Raw genomic sequence first — 17,248 nt, 5'->3', positions numbered from 1 at the left:
TAACGCTATACGTTTTTTGTGAGTAGAAATGTTGTCCTAGTTCAGTAGAGCCATTGGACGTCTTTCAGCGATGTTTCTATCTCTGAATTCATTGCTAAATATACAAGCTGACACATTATTTCCAGTCTCTGAAAGACTACACCTCGTGTGGGGCGGTGCTTGGTGCTCTGGCCACATCCTCCCTCGAGGCAGGCTTTTTAAAAAGGGAGGCACACAATCCGTTGGGCAAAACTGAAAGAACTGACGCAATGGCGTCAAGTGATTCCACCCAACGAATTTGACGATATAACATCAAAAAATGGTCTATTAGCTATATGGTGACATTCAACCGGAATATAGGAAAGAGGATTAGAAATAAATACTTGGATTTAGCTATATCCGATGCCAGCACCAAGAGGGCAGATGACAAATACGGAGGCTAGCTAAGTAAGTTATTTTTCCTGCAAGCTACCTAGCTAGTTGGATCACTTTAGTTTATCTACTGAAACCTATTTTGTGTATTGCTGGCTAACATACTGTGTTTCAGTGGAGGGAAGAAAAAAATGGTTTGCTAACTTAGATAGCTAGTTAGCTAAACAACTACAGGTAACCATATCTATGACTAAAAATAGAGGAGGTTGTACAATCGGAGCTATATTGTATTTCGATAGTAAAACATGTTTTTAGTTTTAGATATGGCTACTAAACAGCAAGCTTCAACGTTACAACCAGCTACCTAAAGCTAGGTTTACCAACAAACATTAGCACATGACTAGAGTTGGCTGGTTGGTTAGCCTGGCGCCTGCTAATTTATGTACCATGCCTCACGTTTAACTTGTTAGCAAACGTTTAACATCAGCAACTGTAAATCTACTAGCTAGTTATGTAACACCATTGCCGAGTTTTGAGATTGAAATGCATCCACGGGTCATCATCATAACCAATCTCACAAAATTATAGGCATGACGCAAGATAAGATTCCAAACAGATGTAAATAACAATTATTGGATATCCAGTCAACTAGCTAGCTAAGTTTACTAGCTAACAGTTTTATAAGATACAATAACAATTTACGGTTGTAAATCTCTAAAACTGATAAACTGGTTTTACTATAAAAATGTTCCTAAACATGCCTGATAGACATGGCTGTAGCTAAAAACTAATTTTACTAAACTAAAATGTATTCTATATTTTTGGTGGTGGCAGCATCATGCAGTGGGGATGTTTTTCAGTGGTAGGGACTGGGAGACTAGTCCTAGTGCATTGGTGAGTCCAAACGCATTACCAGGTACTCAGTGTCCACTGGCAGTGTTGAAAGCAGTCTTCCAATTATCTGCTTTGTGTATCCTCACAAAGTGGTAGGCATTCTGAAGGTCCAGTTTAGAAAATATGGTAGCCCCCTGGAGAGGTTTGAAAGCCAAGGAGAGGAGTGGTAAGAGGGTACCAATATTTTGATCGTAATGTCATTGTGACCCTGGTAATCAATGCATGGATGCAGGGTCTTGAGCTTCCCCACAAAGAAGAATCCTGCACCAGCAGGAGAGAGGCAGAAGGACGAACACTCCCAACAGCCAGAGAGTCCTCGATGTACTCCTCCATGGCCTTGGTCTCAGGACCAGACAGGGAATTTAGCCGGCCTCGAGGCAGTGTGGTGCCCGGGAGGAGGTCAATAGCATAATCGTCAGGACGATGTGGAGGAAGGGAGGTAGCACGAGCCTTGCTGAAAGCCTCCAGGAGGTCATGGTACTCTGCGCGAATGGCAGAGCGATCTGAGGCTGTACTCAATCCTGGAGGTAGACATTCCGGGGAAGGCTGTGCCGCCTTCAGGCAATGTGAATGGCAGAATGGGCTCCAACTCAGGTTGGACCCGTGGTCCAGTCAATATCCAGGTTGTGCTTCTGGAGCCAAGAAAAGCCCAAAACAATAGTGATGTGTGGAGACTCAATGAGGAGCTGTATTGACTCACTGTGGTTTCCAGATATCCGCATATTAATGGGAACTGTGCTGTGTGTAACTCTTCCAATGGAGTGGCCGTCCAGTGCCCTGGCATCCATGGGAACGGAGAGGAGTTGAGTAGGGATACTTAGTTCCGATACCAGGGTAGCGTCCATGAAACGCATCTGCACCAGAGTCAATGAGCACCTGGAGAGACTTAGGCTGGTCTACCCACAGGAAATCACATAAAAAGCGAGTTTGGGTAATGGGAATTAAAGGGTTCCCAGTCAGGCTCACCAGTGTACTTGTACCTACTAAGGATTTAGGTCTCTTCACTGGGCAGGTGGCTATGTAATGCCCTACAGCACCACAATACGGACAACAATTAGAGCTTAGCCTGCGTGAACGTTCCCTAGGCGATAATCTATCTCTTCCCAGTTGCATAGGTTCTGGTGTATCCGACTCACCTGTCATCGATGATTCTCGAGGGAGCTCGGGTGGCCTCGGATCCTCTCAGAAAAACAGCTTTTGGGGACTTCCGGATTCTTTCGGAGGTGAGCGAGCCGCAGCAAATGGATGAGTGTGACCTAGGCCAGACATCTCACTCCTGCGTTCCCGTAGACGTCCATCAATCCTAATGGTGAGGGCGATGAGGGAATCAAGGTCCACCAGAAACTCCCGAGCAGCTAGTTAATCTTTTATCACCTCTGATAATCCATGAAGGAAGGTATCGAATGGGGACTCCGGATTCCAGACACTCTCGGCGGCCAACGTGCGAAAGTCTTGCCGTAATTCAAGTAGTTCAGGCCACCTCTCTCCCGGATACCGGACAATCGGAAACCTTCCTCACCTCTGTCATGAAGTCTTCCAAATCACGACAAATAGCGGATTGATGCTCCCAAACTGCTGTAGCCCAGGGGAGCACCCTTCCCGACATTAGCGTAATAATATACACTATCTTCAACCAATCCAAAGGGAACGAAGATGGCTGCAGCTCAAAAATGAGGAAAGAAAACCCCGGCAGGTTCGCTCCGGAGGAGGTAAGCAGGGTTCTCGGGGAGCCGAGGTAGGCTTACTGGGTGATCGGGGGGGGGGTCTCAGAGGTGGCAGACTGTCTATGAGCTAACTCCCTGATTTGCGCCATAATAGCCTTGAACCCTTTGTCGTGGCGAAGCCCTTCCAAAAGGTCCAGCAGTAGCTCCTCATGCCTCCCAATGGTGGCTCCCTGTAGGGAGACAGCGTGGCGGAGCTGATCCAAGTCTGCTGGATCTGTCATGTCCAGTTCATACTATAAAGGCACAGGGCGAGACCCAGATGCAGACACTGGAGGCAGATGATTCGAGTCTATGATATTTATTATAATCCAAGGGGCAGGCAAGAGAATGGTCGTGGACAGGCAAAATATCATAAACACGGTCAGAGTCCAGGAGGTACAGAGTGGCAGGTAGGCAGTATGGTCAAGCAGGCTGCTTCAGAGTCAAGGCAGGCAAGGGTCAAAACTGGGTGAACTAGCAAAAGAGATAAGGAAAAACACGCTGGTTGTCTTGACAGACAAGATGAACTGGCAACAGACAAACGGAACACCTGAATAAATACCCAGGGACTAATGGGGAAAACAAGTGACACCTGGAGGTGGGTGGAGACAATCACAAAGACAGGTGAAACAGATCAGTGCGTGGCAGTTTTAGATTCAGGGAAACAGTGACACATTCAGAGAACACTGTTCACAAGAAGAACGTCTATATAATAAAATGACTGTGGTCAATGAATAATTCAAAACAGAAACATAGAAGTCTTCCATTTGCACTGAGGTGGTACTGTATCATTGCACATGTGAGAAACACCTTGTCAGTCATCCAGTAAGACCGATTTGATAACCCGTTGAGCCACAAACCAGAAATATTTTTAAATGTCACCACCCAGAGGTGTTTTATTTTTTGAGGTTCACATCCCAGTCCCACTTTCAACAACACTATCGGTAAAGTGAGATGGTGTGCTACCATCTAGTGCACATTTGGTGTAAATGCATTTATTGACCCAAATTAAATTAAGCTCCACATTAAATTAATAGCCAAGACTTAAAAAAACAAACATTTATTCACTGAGCACCAGTCAATGAGTACATAGTTTCTCTGAATCACTGTAACAGCCATTCAAATATCTAGTTCTCAATCATAGATTTGTTGAAAGTACATCTACAGTAAGTCAATTAGTGGAATACCGTACAAAAACAACTATTTCATGGTGATAGCGCAGGCAGATTGAACAACAGCATATATATATATATATATATATATACACACACACACGTTGTTCAATTTAATTTTCAAAGTGAACCTATGTGCTGCCACATTTTAAGATTATGTGCTGTTACAGTATAAATAAAATACGAAACATAGAATTCAACTTAAATACTAAGACAAGATCGCTCGCAACAGAAAAACCCTTACATTTTCACAGACAAAAAGCCTTCATGGATATGGAAACTCCAAACTATTCAAATAAACTCAGTGCATCTAAATGACTTCAAGGCTTGAGGGAGCAACACATTTCATCATATTGTTTGTTTTGGGGTCTGATACAGTAAACCACAAAAAGTTAGAATGGTTGCTGTCTCTATGCAAACTACTCTATGAGGCACTTAAGAATAAGACTCGAATGAGCAAACCAACAAAAATAAACCGTGTTAAAGGCTACTCCTGCAGAAACAATGTGGGTTAGTCAGTTGGTTGCTGATCACCAGTTCTTTGGCATTCCTTCAGTCAAATTGAAACACAATGAATTGGAGTGATGCAGTGCTTTTGACAGGAAGTAATTTACATTATATTTACACCTTTCTTAAAGAAACAGTAAACATACATTAGTGACCAGTGCAATGTAGTGATGCTGTGTTGATGGGAGTTTAATATTGAGAGGTGAATGAACAGAGGGAGTTTCATCTGTGGTCAGTATGAAGCTGCTCTGTCTTTTTTGTGGTAGAGAGGTGAGTGCTGCGGTGTGTGATAGCGCCTCATGTTGTCCAGCACATAGCTGCTCTATGTTAATAGACGTATGTGTGTGTGTGTGTGTGTTTGTGAGAGAGTGTATACTAGATGTATGTGTGTTGAGGTTAATTAGACCTCCTGTGGTCAATGTAGCTGTTCTCGATACACAGCACTATGAAATGGTTGGAGCAGCTGCGGGTGTGTTGGCCCAGAAGTCTGCCTGTCTGGAGGAGCGAAGCCTGGCCCGTCACCGCCATGTCACCCGCCCGCCACGCCTCACAGTAGTTAGTGGTCATACGGATGCCCACGGTACTGGAGCCATGCCACACCAGCTTCTGAGGCCTGCATTCACAGAAAACACACACAGAGAGTTACACACAGACCTATGCTATTTTACATTTACAGACACTCCTATCCAGAGTGACTTGCATCAATGTTCACCTAAATATCCTAATCTGTGATTGTTCTCTGTATGTGTTTTAAGGGGACAGCCAAAGCTGGTCACTCACCAAGTAGGGTCCGTCATGACGTTCCGTCCTTCAAAGGAGTAGATGGGGATGGATGGGTCAAACACGCCTCCGTTCCCAGAGAAGATGTTCATCCAGCTGCTATAGATCACCTCTCCCTGTGGAAAAGATGTGGTTAAAGCCACATTTACAGTCACAGACTTCCTGTAGTTCAGAAAGGAAACACCACATAGAAATATATTTAACTATTTATTAAAGAATGAATCATGCAAATCTTGGTAATATAGGCTCTGCTCCTTCAGGGTAGCTCACTGTCCAAGCAAAGTATCAGTATATAAAATAACCTACAAGCAGGGATGGCTATACCAATTCCCGAGCAGGAAAACAGAATCTAACATGTGGAGGCTGGGGTGGTGGGAGCAAAAGAAGCATATGCATACTAGCAGCAAGCGGCAGCAGGATGTGTGAGCAGAACCGGTCAGATGAAATAGACCGCCAAATAAGGTAAGCGTGATTGTTACTAGCATCTAATTGGTGCAATCTCAGCTGACGCATCAGCTAGTCGGTTTTCGGGTTCCCTTTCTGAACTGGCTTCGCTTTATTTTCAACAACCGCATCATAACCAAAAAAAAAAAACGCAGAACCTATCAGTCCATTGTTTATGTTTTAGTTGTCATAAGAGACAACAACTGTACCTTGAGGTTGATGACGGGCATGTTGTAGCGGTCTCCCTTCTTGACGATGGTGGCCAGGTCCTGGAGGTGTGAGGACAAGAAGGCTCTGTAGGTGGCAGTGAGACCCATGGCTCGGGCCTGCTGGTAGCACTGGAAGTCTGCTCCCCGGATGCCACGCATGTCCCCAGAGAACGGAGCATTCAGGGCCACCAGGTGCAGCTGAGGGGGGCAAAAGTCAATGGAAGTAACCATTGACAACACAGCTCAAGCTAGTCCACGGTGACTGTGCAACTGAGAGGTATAAATGTGCAACAGAGGTATAAATTCCACCTTACCGCTGGTACTGAGTGTACTGTATGAGGTAGGACATTATAGTTGGGCACGTAGCTAGTTCCAACTAGTTCCTAAAAAAACATGTGCAGATTGACACTGAATAATGAAATCATAAATGAAACATTCATAACAAACTGAAGAGAGCAGATATAATGCGCAGTGTAACCACAGTACCTGGCTATGGGGTCTGGTGCGATCTCCTGGTCTGCTCAGGGCCTGGGATACTGCAGAGGATGGGCTCTCTGCTGGGACGAGGATGAGCTCACCAAGCTGGGGAGACAGGACACACCTCACTGAATAAGCACAGGCAACATCACATTTTATATATTTTTTGTTGTTGCCACATTTAGCCAAATCAAAGGCTCTAATTAACTGGAGACATCACTGTGGGACTGTAAAGGCATGCCGTACCTGAACCTTGCGCCAGCCATCTCTAGTTCTAACGTAGAGTTCTCCCTTGTCTGAGACATATGCCATCGAGCCCTCTGCAGCACGGTGGCTCTCCCTCATCAAACTGTTGGTGTTCCTGTATGTGGACACCTGGTGCAAGAAGAGAGGAAGTTCACACTGAATCCTCTGGACATAGACAACTCTGCTCAAGCCAATCCATGGTGACAATGTGAGAACTAGTGCACACGCAAACCCACACACACACACACAAGTCGGTAAACACATACACACATTTCTTTATGTTGACTTGGTGAGTATATAAGGAAGTACCCTACTGGTTGCCTTACCGGGTTTTCATAGCCAGTAATCCCAGGAGGACCGGGAGGCCCAGGTGGGCCGGGAATACTCACAGCTTAAAAATAGAACAGTCATACAAAGGTATCGCAGTGTACTGTAGGTCGACTAAACATACATTTGTGCTTTTCAAATGCATACATATGGAACTTGACAGCAACGCTAAGTTTAAGATGTTGTATTTTAGCGAGTACGCCATGCACAGTTACCTGAACCATAGACAGGGGGTGGTCCAGGGGGTCCGGCAGGGCCAGGCGGCCCCCGAGAGCCTGGTCGTCCAATGCCAAAAACCCCTGGTTCACCAGGAGCTCCAGGATGACCAACGGTGCCAATGACGGACTCACCTTTTGGCCCCTACATAAGCATATACAAAATGTACATTTGACAGTGTCTCTGACCATTACTCAAATGTCTAAGTAATAGGTGTATCATGTATTTACATTGACTATAGTTTGTAAAAATGTATACTGTACTTTGTTGAGTATTTTGAGCCTGGAATTACTCACCACAAGGCCTGATCTCCCAGGAAGACCTGGAGGGCCAGGCAACCCAGGTTCACCCTGGTCTCCTTTCATTCCTTCATAGCCCATGTCTCCTTTTTCTCCCTGAGGAACAAACAGTTTGGTTGAATCAGACAGTTAATATATTATCACATGCATAAGTTTTACATAACATACATTTCCACTACTTATACAGTGAGTTTTGAACTGGTAAATGTTCTTTAAAGAAGTTAAGGTAAAATACTCACTACAAAGCCTTCTGGTAGAATATCATCTGATGAGGGAGAACACACATCTTATATGTCATCTTGTACGTCTGAGGACGCTCATGGAAACAGTTTCGGCTCTAATCAAGTGCGATTATTGCCAACAAACAAGTTAAATGGAGGAGAAACTGCACCCCTGGCTGCACATGCATACCTGGTTCTCCAGGCATTCCAGGAAGTCCAACCTCTCCCTTTTCCCCTTTAGCACCTCCGTTTCTTCTCCTGCCACCTTCACAGAAATACAGTACAGGTGTATGAGACCACTGAGCTCATCTGTATTTATATGTTGAAAATATTTGTCCATAGACTAGTGATCATACGGTTATGATGATCACCCTGTATGCTCAGATTCATTTTCACAAGAGTATAATGTATGTCTTGCGCACAATGGAATATCTGATGACTTACCTTGTGAAGACCCTTTGCTGCCATTAACCTACAAGTCAAAATGGTATGGTTATTGTGCTGTTATTGTGGAAGGATTTCACAAACTACATGGTTAAATATGAAATTATACCCACAACCAGATCCACCACCAAATAATCAACAATAAAACAGCTTTACATCCTATATACAACAGGTATAGTTGTTTTGTTTCAGTCAAGATGGCCATTCAAAAATGTCTGAAAATCAAAAGACATGTTATAGGAGAGAGATTTGTAATTACATCCAAACATCCATGCCAGCCTTGCACACAAAAGTTAAACATACAATGAGGACAAGGATGGCAAGAGGTAGTAAGGAACTCGGCTTAAAGTTCTTATTTTGGTTGGTCACCTTGAATCACAGGAGTTAGCCTTAACTTTTTAGCCCTGTAAAGCTAAAAAACAACAGATAAAACCTCATGCAACATGCCGGGGGTAGAGACCTTCCACCCTGCCAAACCAGGGCTCAGAGTTAAAGGAACAAGTACACTCAAGGGGAATTTTTACACCGTCAGCATAAAGCAGGCAGAAAATTGATTTTTTTCTTCTTCATAGATTCTAAAATTGATGCGTTGAAGTCAATATGGCTAGTTAGTGTGGTTGAGATATATAAATACTGTATATGTAAAGTGACTATGATGTCACATGACCTTCTGACCTGCGGAGAAGCAGGAGCCAGCTTTATGCTATCGTGAGGACCACCACAAACCCAGGAAACACGAAGGGAGACAGCACGGCTGCAGACAGGAGGGGAGGGAAGGGAGGGGCTGCCTGTTAGGGGTAAGAGCCCACGGACTTACATGCGCCGCCACACCCAAAGAGCCTTAAAGGGGCTCAAACACAAACTTACTGGTGTTTTGCAGAACGGTCTGGGACGGACCGGAAAAACTGTCTTTAAGGTTCAGAGGAAAATTATGACATCAGCATTGATATTGACATCATTGACGACATCTGGATATCCAATGAAAGCGAGTTCTTCATGTGTTGACATTAGATCATTACTTGGAGACAAACTACCATTTTGTTGTTCTGTTTTGTTTGTCTCCGGTGTGTCTTGTTGCTTCTATATGAACATTGCTACTAAATCAAAGGACCAATCTCTTCCATAGCGCATACTAGTTATAGTAGAGAAACAGCAATGACATCAATGTGTACTTATACAGCAATGACATTAATGTGTACTTATACAGCAATGACATCAATGTGTACTTATACAGCAATGACATCAATGTGTACTTATACAGGCATACTGTACTTACTCCGTTGAGCCCTGTTACTGGTCCTGGGGGTCCGGGAGGGCCAGGAGGACCAGGAAGTCCCTACAAACACAATCACACAGATCAATCAATCACAGTCAATGACACCTCACTTTTCTGTCACTTAGTTAGTTGATTGTACTGTAATCGCATAAAATCATGTTTCAAGATGGCGATTCTTACTGGTTGACCAATGGCATTTCCCTGGTCTCCCTTCTTCCCTGCCATTCCAGGTCGCCCCTGCGGAGGTAAGAAGGCCAACATTTAAACAGGGAAAGTTACAGTGACTCATATTTTACTCAACCAAATTAAAACAGCAGAGAGTTGACAATAAGCACTGACCGGTCGACCAGGGAACCCGTATTCTCCCTTTTGTCCAGTTGGTCCAATTGGTCCCTGAAAAATAACATGCTTTTCTATCATTTCACGTTCACCCACTACTAGACAGTAGATGTTTACAGTTGTTACAGATACCAATATGTATAACAAATACAAGTGTACATTTCTATAGAGCATTATTTTATGCTTTTACAAGGCATCATAGACTTACCATGACACCATAAGCTCCAGGGAAACCACGCTCACCCTGTGAAAAGCACACCGACATGGTCAGAGTACCTATTCATCAGAAAACCACTACCATACAGTGACCTTTAACCCTAGAGGTAGAGAGAGGAGTCACCTTGATTCCTTTTGGTCCCCGAGGCCCCCTGACACTTGTCAACACAGTTCCATCGGCAGCGATAGTGACACCAGCTTCCCCTTTCGCACCCTATGAGGAGGAAAGACATAGTAGACACATAGACATGATCATCAGGTCTTGGTTAGGTTGTTAAAGTCCTATCTGATGTAAGATCCATGAAGTAGTACTTATCTGACATGGAGGGACAGTAAACATTAACAGAGCTCCTGATCCTTACCTTCATTCCTGGTGGACCTTGAAAACCAGGAAGCCCACTGTCACCCTTTGGTCCTCTTGGGCCCTGGGCAAAGACCACAATAATAATTATGGACAGAGAAGATAAGCATATTAGAGCATATTTACTTATAGTGGGTGAGTCAAAATATGTTATATTCAGAACTACAGACTCTTATCATTATGATAAAGAACCTACCCAATTCCTTCCCATGGCAGCAAAGACAAAATTAAATCAGCATGGTATTTACAGTAGTACATAAATATACAATCCACCCTGAATGTTATATATGGGGTTGGGTCGTTCCACTAATTCGGTGCCCTTTGAGAAGTGTACCTTGGTCAAATTCTTTTTTTGATTTCACCACGTCTAACTTCATAAAAAACATGTTTTCCCATCTTAAGAGGTTAATAAAAAATAAAGTAACGGGGTTGACCCTTGACGATTTCTTCTTAAATCAGCCATAAATTGCGTTGTGACAGGGGGAATGGAAGCTTGTTGTGTGCAGCAGGGATTGGCAATTGAATGCAAGCTTCACCCCAAAAATCTAATTGTTAAATAATTTCTGGCCTGTCTATCTATGGGTAACAGGGTTGATATGTTATGCTCGACCCACTCAGTTTTCCACCACAAAACACCAGGAAATTGCCAAAAATAGTAGAACCAGCTCACCTGCTTTTACTCTATGATTTGAATAATAGATGTTCAATGTTTCTTTTGAAAAAAAAAAACAGTTTCACCATATTACGAGTTCAGTTCACGAGGGACAGACGTACTGTAAATGAATCACTTGTCACATCAAATCATCATCAGAAATGACTTTGTCAAAGCAACAAAATAACTAGGGTTTTACAATGCGGGTGAAACTTGGGAGACATTTTGGGATTACGTGAGTTATAATCTCCCTAGAAGTGACACAGGGTTGATGGAGGGACATGTCAAAATGCTGAACATTGGCACTTCAGCAAGACTCTATTCATATATAAAAAAAAATAAAAAAATATTTCTTGAATTCCTCATGTGGTCTATATTAAACAGCACAGACTTTTAAAATTCAATATTAGTGCACAATTTCTACTTAAAATATCAAAGAAAGGGCACTCTTTTCGTGGAACAACCCAGTAATCACATATTAAGTATGGAGTTGCTCTTACAGGGAATCCTGCTCTGCCAGGCTCGCCTTCAGGGCCCTGTGACATGCAACAAAACACACACAGGCAGGTAGCAGGACTGGGTCAGCATAGCTGTCAATCACATGCAATAATAAAGTAGCATGCAGTGTCTTTGCAGAATATGCTAGCATGATAGCATCCATCTCACAAAATACAGCAGAAACATTTCCAAGGCTGTAATGTAAGAACAAGCTTTTAAAACTGATAACATCATAGTTAAGTGTATGTGTATGCATTATGTAAGTAGGCGAAGCGTATGCATTGTATAAGCAGCCTGTATTATGGATCAAGTACGCATTATGGTTGTTTGGGTGGTTAGGTTGACCCTTAGCTGAGTATCTCTAGTAAATAGGCATGGCAATTGAAAACACGCCGTTCTGGCTTCACGCATGACCGATGTGAATGAATAATTAGCATCATAGCCCATGCATGAAATAGCAATACATGCAAACTGCCCTGAGGCATATTGATATGTGCCATGCTCCAGCATCCAGACTATTTAATGTAAAGCATAATGGATATTGCCATTTAAATATAATGGGCTAGTTTCAGAAATACCTCAAATTAACATTGTGCTACTCACCATTGGGCCAGGGGGCCCACGTATCTCAGTGATGTTAAACATGCTCTCTGTATTGTTCAGGAGGAGCTGAGGATAAACATATGACATATTGATTACAGTAGCAAATCTAATGTAGCTATACTAGCTGTAAGCTTTTCATACTGTACAAACTATGAATATATGAAAACCATGTGGATGGTGACAGACAACTCAAGTTACTTCCTGTTATGAATGCTCATAAAGTTTAATAACCCTTAATAAACCACAACAGCTCTATTCCTGTTCAATGTGTGTGTGTTATTTGTGAAACAGCACTCAGACAGGGGATGAGAGGTGTGTGGGGTGGACGTACATCATGCAGATTGATGATTGGTCCTGGAGGGCCGGGAGGACCAGGAGGACCAGGTACATTGTGTCCATCAGGACCACACTCCCCCTGTAAGACACCGCACACAGGAGAGTTAGGACAAAGAACCCCCATGAACTCAACAAGCCATTTGAATGACAACCAAAGATGGTCTATAATGTTGTAACAGGCTTTGATACAACCACAAATATTATATGATGAACATATGATGAACAGAAGAACAGCCCACATCAGGGTTAGTTTGGAGTCGTTCTGATGTCTAACACTAACATACCTTTGGTCCTGGATCACCTTTGTCTCCTTTCAATCCCTGCAGAGACAAGCACACACAACACAGTTAAAAATAGTAGCCAGGTAGTAGCTGAGGTTTAGCTAGCTACAAACTTTAAGTTCATGGTTGCTGCAGATGATGCTATACTTTCTGGTTCAATACTGACCCTGGCACCTGGTAACCCAGCTAGCCCTGGGAGTCCCTCAGGTCCAGAAGCACCAGGCTCACCCTGAAAAGAGATAGAACACAGGTGAAGACACATCCACCAATGTCCACTAATAATATTGTAGAAGGTGGTGTAAGAGAGATGCAACCAACCTTCACTGACAATCCAGGAGCACCATCCTTCCCATCTTCACCCTGTAGAAAACAGGATATACAACTGATCAGATTTCAATGTGAACCTAGTTTTTTCCACAGCCTAGTTATTTTCCTCGTTTGTAATCCTACCTTTGGTCCTGCAGGGCCAGGGAGACCAGGAGGTCCCTACAGAAGAGAGTAGATAACAACAGTTATTCCCATGGATCTCAAGGTGAAATACAATGTAAAAGGACTTCAAAACTACAGGAGACACACACATATACCAATCTCAATCACCTGAGGGCCTTTGAGTTCTGTGCCAAGGACCATGTCATTCTTCCCAGACCCCTCCACATCCTGCAAGCACCAACACACAGCATTATTGCATTCAGAATCAATAGAGACAAAACAAGACAACAGTATGATGGGAAACTGACTCAACAGTAAAATCAACAAAACAGCACCTCGACAAAAAATCTTCCTCCTGGGGGTCCGGGGGGGCCAGGCAGCCCCCGAGGTCCAGGGTCGCCCGTCTTCCCCTCTGGTCCCCTCGGTCCTGTAGCTCCTGTCAGCCCTGGGTCACCTGATACACCCTGCGAGGAAGAACAGATCCATTTAACTGACTATGAAGAACAAAGTATAGTTTTGACTTAAAATGACAACACCTAAAATAGATGCTTCTGCATGTCAACAGCATGATTAGGAACAAAGCTCTCATTGTTTGATTTATGCATTTTATAATTGATAACTGAGTTGTCAGATGGTTAAAATACCATTGGTCCGTTTGGTCCAGCTGGTCCTTGTTCACCCTATGTGAGGAAAATAGATAGATTTGAGTAAGCATTTGCAATGGACATGTTAATATGGGAGCCAGCTAATTTCCCTTGTAAAATACAAACAATAGCCTCCTGAGTTACTATCATCTTACCTTCAGACCTGTAGGCCCTGTCAGCCCAGCATCCCCATCCAGACCAGTAGGACCCTGAAATCAACAGCAGAGAGATGTGATGTCACAACCGTCGCTCTCTGAATCTCCTGCACATAAAGGTCACACAAGTGACTAGTCAACCATGACCAAGACTGTCTTGCTTTTCTTAGTGTCATAGTAGCTACCATATATACCATTGCAAAGATAACTTCCAAGTCATTTAAAAGGTCTCTCATAATTATTCATGATGAGATTATTTTTTCAATTACTTTAATCCAACAGAATTAGTTATTTTTCATCATAAAATATGATATTCTACTTTCTAAATAGTTTAACAAAATGTTGAATAAATCTTAGCCAGCCGTTGCCACTATTTTCCCTTTGCCATTCCCGAAGGAACAACATGGCTCATCGACTGTAATAAATAAAAGTGCAAGCTCCATCAATGCAGTTAGTGAAAGCACGCACGCAACAGACTTATATAAAAAGGAAGGTTCTCTCCAATGTAGCTGGACCATGTTTGATGTATGAAACACATACTGTAGCTCAAGCTCAATGTCCATCAAGGCAGTTAAAGTCAAACCTGGGTTGTTTCTCATTTAATGAGAGGATGGGGGATGAGCATAGAGCCCTGATGGTTTCATAGATGGGTAAACAACTATAAGCAGAAGCACACACACACACACACACACACACACACACACACACACACACACACACACACACACACACACACACACACACACACAGTAAGTTAAATGGGCCAGGCTGTTAGAAAACATGGTTGGAGAGTACAGTCTTCCTTTTCAAGCCCACTGGTTCAGTAACGGAACCAGGGCAATACCTCGCCAGAACCAAGCCCAGAGCCAAACTCAGAGCCAAACGCAGAGCCCGAGCCAGAACCACTAAACCAATCCTCAATCACCTGAAACAATAAAGGCCAGGGACAGCCAGGTCAATAACAACAGAGAGTAGAGAGGGAACCACTGTCAGCTACAATGCATGCATACACATATAGACTATAAAATAACATTTACAATACAAAACAAAAGTGGGAACATCAACAGTTGGTAACTGGTGGAAACGGGGAACCATCCATAATGGATCTTAATAAGGATAACATGGGACAGAGAGAGATCTCACCGGTGGTCCAGGTTTTCCAACAAGGCCGTCTCTACCAGGTGGCCCTGGAGAACCTGGTTGTCCAGGGAATAAGCCCTCGGAGGCTTCGAAGATACGGGTGGGACCAGGCGGGCCAGGTTGACCTGGAGGGCCGGGAGGACCAGGGGAACCCTAGGAGAGAGAGGACACCTCACTGTGAAATCATCACATCACTATAGTGTAGTGGTCTCAACTCTATGTGATCAGATGAAACACCCCTACCTGCTGGATATGGGATGCCATAGCACACATTTAACACAGAGAGGTGAATATGCTTAGCCTCTTACTACCAGCCTGATATCGCAAGTTTATATAAATATGTGATTCCATGTAGTGAAACATATTTATGAGAGCTTGCGAGATCAGGCTGGTAATACGAGGCTCAAATACTCATCCTAGAGACGTTTTATTAGAGGGAAAAAACATAACAGATTGTGGAAGGAACACCAGAGGGCAGGCTGAGCTCACTTATAGTAGCCCAACAAGGCATGTGAGACAAGGTAACCAGAAGCAATTAAGCACAGCTGACAGTACTAATGACATATTCTCTTTCCCCTATAAGAGAGAGGAGGGAACCAGCAGGAAAGGGGATGAAGCTAAACTATCTAGAATGGCTACCAAGAGAGGGGAGCTATCCAAGAAGTGCCATTAAGCCGGTGACAAATCTGTGATTGTTGTTATAGTTGAAAGCTAATAGTCTCTTGTGTTCCTGTGTCATCTAAAGACGAATGTGTATGTTGTTCCTTGGGAGACTCTCATTGATTGTGTTGGAGTGTTTGTATTGTCAGAAATCTCTCAATAGAGAACTGTGTTCAATCAAGAAAACCTACTCCTGACACGTTTATTCCACCTTTCCGCTTTAGAGTGACACCAAATGACTTGTTCCGCTCACAAGATAGACTGACAGCAGAATGACAGATTAGAAGAATGTTCTTACTCTGATAAATTCTGTATCGTCAAGGTCTCCAAAGCCAGAGCCGAGTGCATCCTCTCCATACTGCAATTCAAAGGAAAACAGGCAATTAAACACAAATCCCCATTTGATCCCCAGTTCAATCCAATGTTTCCAGGATGTTACACTGACACCCACCGGTACACTGTGAGATTTGAGTGGTCCGGGAGGGCCTGGAGGCCCCGGTAAGCCTACTCCTGTGTCCCCCTGTACAGAAGAGAACACATGGTAAGACTAACTGCCTATCTCATACACAAATATATATATATTTATTTACTTGTAATTATTGTACCTTATCTCCTTTGACTCCAACCTCTCCTGCCAACCCTGGGAATCCATGAGGTCCTCTTTGTCCCTGTGGGGATTAACATAGGTCATATTTAAAGACACACAGTATATTTATATAATAACATAAAACCATACACATTTGACACAAGACCAGATGTACTCACTGGGTCTCCATCTTCACCCTTGCTTCCCTGAAATGAGAACAGTCCTTAGATGTATCTGTTCAATCTTATCAAGTGAAGATAATACACATAATCAAACATGTACTAGTATCACAGAGTAATGGGAGATTATAATGAGGTAAAGCTTACAGGCTGTCCGTCCTTCCCTGGCACCCCAGGGGCCCCTGAAGGCCCCTGAGGGCCCCTTGGTCCTGGCTGGCCAGACCTATCCTCAGAAGGAGTGGAAGGGCCAGGGGGGCCACGGGGGCCAGCAGGACCCATAGGCCCAGGCTCTCCTCGCTCTCCTTTCTGTCCGTAGCTAAGAGGCCTGCCCTGAGGATCAGCAGGAGAACATTGTGTAAAATCTATTAAATACTGAATAACTTAAGCTGAATAACTTAAGCATTTAAAGCAGATCAGGGTTTGAGGCACGTTACGTGTAATAATCTAAGCTATTACTTACATCCCCTGACCTCTCCCCTGGCTCCTCTGTTTGGTGGGATCCTGAGAGGAAAAAGCGACACCAATAGGATTCACCAATGAGGCTTCAATTAATGCTAACCATTGAGGGATATTTGATATATTCAAACAACAAACGCTCTAGCC

General features: G+C 43.6%; 1 protein-coding gene across 4 annotated transcripts in view; it reads right to left on the bottom strand.

The window, feature by feature from the left end:
• Window positions 1–3,992: 3,992 nt before the first annotated feature.
• col15a1b (collagen, type XV, alpha 1b) overlaps window positions 3,993–17,248 on the bottom strand; it is a 45,820-nt gene continuing 32,564 nt past the window's right edge. For 2 of the 4 annotated variants that reach the window (XM_064936334.1, XM_064936331.1), the window contains 37 exons: window positions 17,106–17,146; window positions 16,793–16,975; window positions 16,646–16,672; window positions 16,486–16,548; window positions 16,332–16,400; window positions 16,179–16,238; window positions 15,224–15,373; window positions 14,081–14,134; window positions 13,926–13,961; window positions 13,617–13,745; window positions 13,450–13,509; window positions 13,303–13,338; window positions 13,171–13,212; window positions 13,019–13,081; window positions 12,856–12,891; window positions 12,567–12,650; window positions 12,236–12,301; window positions 11,635–11,670; window positions 10,484–10,546; window positions 10,246–10,335; window positions 10,114–10,149; window positions 9,906–9,959; window positions 9,747–9,803; window positions 9,567–9,626; window positions 9,158–9,199; window positions 8,291–8,318; window positions 8,037–8,111; window positions 7,865–7,890; window positions 7,623–7,721; window positions 7,326–7,470; window positions 7,110–7,174; window positions 6,784–6,912; window positions 6,547–6,642; window positions 6,375–6,443; window positions 6,061–6,258; window positions 5,408–5,523; window positions 3,993–5,240 (listed from right to left, as the gene is read on the bottom strand). In XM_064936334.1, the coding sequence (XP_064792406.1) occupies window positions 5,024–5,240; window positions 5,408–5,523; window positions 6,061–6,258; window positions 6,375–6,443; window positions 6,547–6,642; window positions 6,784–6,912; window positions 7,110–7,174; window positions 7,326–7,470; window positions 7,623–7,721; window positions 7,865–7,890; window positions 8,037–8,111; window positions 8,291–8,318; window positions 9,158–9,199; window positions 9,567–9,626; window positions 9,747–9,803; window positions 9,906–9,959; window positions 10,114–10,149; window positions 10,246–10,335; window positions 10,484–10,546; window positions 11,635–11,670; window positions 12,236–12,301; window positions 12,567–12,650; window positions 12,856–12,891; window positions 13,019–13,081; window positions 13,171–13,212; window positions 13,303–13,338; window positions 13,450–13,509; window positions 13,617–13,745; window positions 13,926–13,961; window positions 14,081–14,134; window positions 15,224–15,373; window positions 16,179–16,238; window positions 16,332–16,400; window positions 16,486–16,548; window positions 16,646–16,672; window positions 16,793–16,975; window positions 17,106–17,146 (2,900 nt within the window). In that variant the 3' untranslated portion in view covers window positions 3,993–5,023. The remainder of the gene's footprint in view (window positions 5,241–5,407; window positions 5,524–6,060; window positions 6,259–6,374; window positions 6,444–6,546; window positions 6,643–6,783; window positions 6,913–7,109; window positions 7,175–7,325; window positions 7,471–7,622; window positions 7,722–7,864; window positions 7,891–8,036; window positions 8,112–8,290; window positions 8,319–9,157; window positions 9,200–9,566; window positions 9,627–9,746; window positions 9,804–9,905; window positions 9,960–10,113; window positions 10,150–10,245; window positions 10,336–10,483; window positions 10,547–11,634; window positions 11,671–12,235; window positions 12,302–12,566; window positions 12,651–12,855; window positions 12,892–13,018; window positions 13,082–13,170; window positions 13,213–13,302; window positions 13,339–13,449; window positions 13,510–13,616; window positions 13,746–13,925; window positions 13,962–14,080; window positions 14,135–15,223; window positions 15,374–16,178; window positions 16,239–16,331; window positions 16,401–16,485; window positions 16,549–16,645; window positions 16,673–16,792; window positions 16,976–17,105; window positions 17,147–17,248) is intronic. The other 2 variants (XM_064936332.1, XM_064936333.1) reach the window with 2 other exon arrangements.

Source organism: Oncorhynchus masou, chromosome 3 (genome assembly GCF_036934945.1).
Source record: "Oncorhynchus masou masou isolate Uvic2021 chromosome 3, UVic_Omas_1.1, whole genome shotgun sequence".
Lineage (NCBI taxonomy): Eukaryota > Metazoa > Chordata > Actinopteri > Salmoniformes > Salmonidae > Oncorhynchus > Oncorhynchus masou.
The sequence above is the reverse complement of the archived record's forward strand: the minus strand, read 5'-3'. Positions and strand labels throughout refer to the sequence as shown.